This window comes from Vigna unguiculata, chromosome 6, assembly GCF_037176805.1.
Source record: "Vigna unguiculata cultivar grain cowpea cultivar isolate G323 ecotype 2 chromosome 6, ASM3717680v1, whole genome shotgun sequence".
Taxonomy (NCBI): Eukaryota; Viridiplantae; Streptophyta; class Magnoliopsida; order Fabales; family Fabaceae; genus Vigna; species Vigna unguiculata.
In genome coordinates this window covers 2,118,558-2,121,807 of record NC_140797.1, presented here as the reverse complement: position 1 = coordinate 2,121,807, position 3,250 = coordinate 2,118,558, and the positions used below count along the sequence as shown (strand labels likewise).

Genomic DNA, 3,250 nt, shown 5'->3' with positions numbered 1-3,250 from the left:
AGGAGAAGGATTGATGTCGGCGCTGACGAGATTACATAGGCAATCCATAGGATGGTTGACACTATGCAGCCTGTTGCAGCCCAACCTAGGACCATGGTCCTACCAGTGAGACCGATGACTATGGAAGATGTGTTGAAGCACAAGCCGTCAAAGTTCAACAACAAAGCTACTCCTGATGAAGCTGATGCTTGGCTCTAAGAGTGTGAGAAGATATTCCGAGTTTTGGCTTGTACAGAGGAGCAACATCTGACTTTCGCCACATTTCTGCTTGTTGGCGATGCCGAGTATTGGTGGACGGAGATGCAACAACAAATGCGGACCCGCCAGGAGGAGGTGCATATTCCTAGAGAAGTATTTTCCAAACTCGACCAAACATGCTCTAGAGGTAGAGTTTCTTACACTACAGCAGGGTAGTAAATCGGTGCAGGCTTACATCGATCATTTTGAATACTTGGTGAGATTCTACTCGCAGGAGATCACAGAGGAGTGGCGTTGTCGCAAGTTTGAGGGAGGCTTGAGGCACGAGCTGTGCAGATTCCTGGTGCCACTACGGATAAGAGAATTTCTAGTTTTAGTAGAGTAGGCCAGAACAGTAGAGGATCTGGAGACGGGACCCAATAGGGTCGTGAGGTCGTAGAAGAGTACTATAGAGACTAGGCAGCAGAAGATGCCATATAGTAGGCCACAGTCTTCCTCCCCAAGGCTGCGGTGTTATAATTGCGGAGGTGCACATCTTCACAGGAACTGTACTAAAGCCGCTGGTAGTTCAGGTGGTAGCGCTGATCATGTGAAGTGCTACAAATGTGAGCAAATGGGGCACTATGCGAGGCAATGTCCCAATAAGAAGGCGACTGGAGAAAGACCATCGCCGTAGAAACAACAAAAGGTGATAGCTGATCGACCCCGAGCCGCTGGGAGGGTGTTTGCATTGATCGGTACTAAGGCCACTTAGTCAGGTAACCTCATACTTGACCGATGTTTATTGTTTGATAACAGTGTTTTGGTGCTGTTTGACTCAGGAGCTACTCACTCGTTCATCTCACAAGAATGTTTAAGTAAACTGGGACTAGTAGCCCGTCAATTGGGGTGCGAACTGGTGGTCTCGACACCTGCCTCGGGGCAGGTCTTGACCAATTTAGTTTGCCAGATATTCTATTGAAGTGGCAAGACACAGGTTCAAAGTGAATCTCGTTTGCTTGTCGCTGGAGAGCCTGGACGTAATACTTGGCATGGACTGGCTGTCAGACAATCACATCATTATTGATTGTAGACGATGTAGTGTAGTATTTCCTGAAGCGGATGGGTTGTCTCTGATCTCCACTCGTGAGGCTATACAAGAGGAGGCCGATGGAGCTTCGTGCTATACGGTAGTGGTGCAGTCAGAGAAAAAGAGCACAGTTGATCTGATCAAAAGCATATCGGTAGTGGATGAGTATGCCGATGTGTTCCCTGATGAGGTGCCTAGATTACCACCAAGTAGGGACGTCGACTTTACCATTGACCTTGTTCCTAGAGTAAAGCTAGTGTCTATGGCCCCATATAGAATGGCACCAGCCGAGTTGGCTGAGTTGAAGAAGCAGATTGAAGATCTGCTAAAGAAGAGGTTCATTTGACCTAGTGCGTCGCCATGGGGAGCTCAAGTGCTATTAGTCAAGAAGAAGGATTGGAGTTCCCGGCTATGTGTGGATTACCGTCAACTAAATAAGTTGACAATCAAGAATAAATATCCACTGCCCAAAATTGATGACTTACTGGACCAGTTGAGGGGAGTAGGGGTATTCTCTAAAATCGATCTTCGATCCGGGTATCATCAAATTCTAGTCAAACCAGAAGATGTCCAGAATACTGCATTCAGATCGCGTTATGGTCACTATGAATATATGGTGATGCCCTTTGGAGTGACCAATGCCCCTACATATTGATGGACTACATGAATAGAATCTTCAGACCGTGGTTACATAAGTTTGTCGTAGTATTCATTGACGACATTCTTATTTACTCCAAGAACTGGGAGGAACATGCCAAGCATCTACGGGTTGTGCTAGATGTACTCAGAGAGCACCACTTGTATGGGAAATTGTCCAAATGCGAGTTTTGGCTGGAAGAGGTTCAGTTTCTTGGTCATGTAATCTCAACGCAAGGTATTGCAGTTGACCTGGCAAAGATTGAGACAATGATGAATTAGGAGCGACCATAAACAGTATCAGAGGTGAGGAGTTTTCTAGGACTGGCAGGCTATTATCAGAGGTTCATGAAGGGGTTCTTGAAGTTGGTGAGCCCTATGACGCAACTTACCCGTAAGGATCAGCCTTTCTCCTGAACGGACAATTGTGAGAAGTGCTCTGAGGAGATGAAGCGAAGGTTGACCACAACTCCAGTCTTGGCAATCCCAGATACGGCCAATACATTTGAAGTATACTGTGATGCCTCTTATCAAGGCTTGCGTTGTGTGTTAATGCAAGAGAAACGTTATGCATGTCGTCAGTTGAAGGTGCATGAGAAGAATTACCCTACTCATGACCTGGAGCTAGCTGCAGTAGTGTTTGCTCTAAAGACTTGGCGACACTATTTATATGGTTCACAGTTTCAGGTTTTCAATGATCATAAGAGCTTGAAGTACTTGTTTGATCAGAAGGAACTGAACATGAGGCAATGTATGTGGATGGAGTACTTAAAGGACTATGACTTTGAGTTGTTGTACCATCCTGGTAAAGCCAATGTCGTTGCAGATGCCTTGAGCAGAAAGAGGGTGCATGTGTCTGCTATGATGATACAAGAACTGGAGCGTATTCAGAAGCTGCGAGATATGAACTTGGGGTTACACACGGGAGCTAATTATATAAGGTGCAGTATGCTGCGAATCACTAACGAGTTCTTGGATGAGGTTCGGGTGTAATATGGTAAGGATCAGAAGTTGCAACAAATAATTAGTGAGTTGGGTAACGAAAAGAGGAAAGATTTCAAGATGGGTAAAGACGACATCCTACGGTTTAGAGAAAGGGTATGTGTACCCAAGAGTTGGGTATTGAGGAAAAAGCTCTTGGATGAAGGGCATAAGAGTCATCTTAGCATACATCCAGGTATGACTAAGATGTATAAAGACTTGAAGGCGACCTTCTGGTGGACGGGTATGAAAACGTGTGTGGCTGATTTTGTAGCATCATGTCTGGTGTGTCAAAAGGCAAAGATAGAGCACCAGAGGCCGAGAGGTACGTTGGAACCCTTAGAGATTCCTCAGTGGAAGTGGGAT

The 3,250-nt window shown here is 45.7% G+C and overlaps 2 protein-coding genes across 2 annotated transcripts; both read left to right on the top strand.

Annotated features, from left to right (window-relative positions):
* Positions 1 to 277: 277 nt before the first annotated feature.
* LOC114187763 (uncharacterized) lies at positions 278 to 874 on the top strand. The gene is made up of 2 exons (XM_028076119.1): positions 278 to 541; positions 638 to 874. The coding sequence occupies exons 1-2, from the start codon at positions 278 to 280 to the stop codon at positions 872 to 874; spliced, it is 501 nt and encodes a 166-aa protein (XP_027931920.1).
* A 355-nt stretch (positions 875 to 1,229) lies between these two features.
* LOC146885377 (uncharacterized) lies at positions 1,230 to 1,613 on the top strand. Its single transcript, XM_085674676.1, has one exon. The coding sequence runs from the start codon at positions 1,230 to 1,232 to the stop codon at positions 1,611 to 1,613; it is 384 nt and encodes a 127-aa protein (XP_085530802.1).
* Positions 1,614 to 3,250: the final 1,637 nt, after the last annotated feature.

Bases quoted from the DNA above. Each gene is read 5' to 3' on its own strand.
- LOC146885377 (XM_085674676.1), top strand. From the start codon at position 1,230: ATGGACTGGCTGTCAGACAATCACATCATTATTGATTGTAGACGATGT.
- LOC114187763 (XM_028076119.1), top strand. From the start codon at position 278: ATGCCGAGTATTGGTGGACGGAGATGCAACAACAAATGCGGACCCGCC. The intron at 542-637 runs GTGCCACTACGG...GTGAGGTCGTAG, and splicing joins ACGAGCTGTGCAGATTCCTG to AAGAGTACTATAGAGACTAG.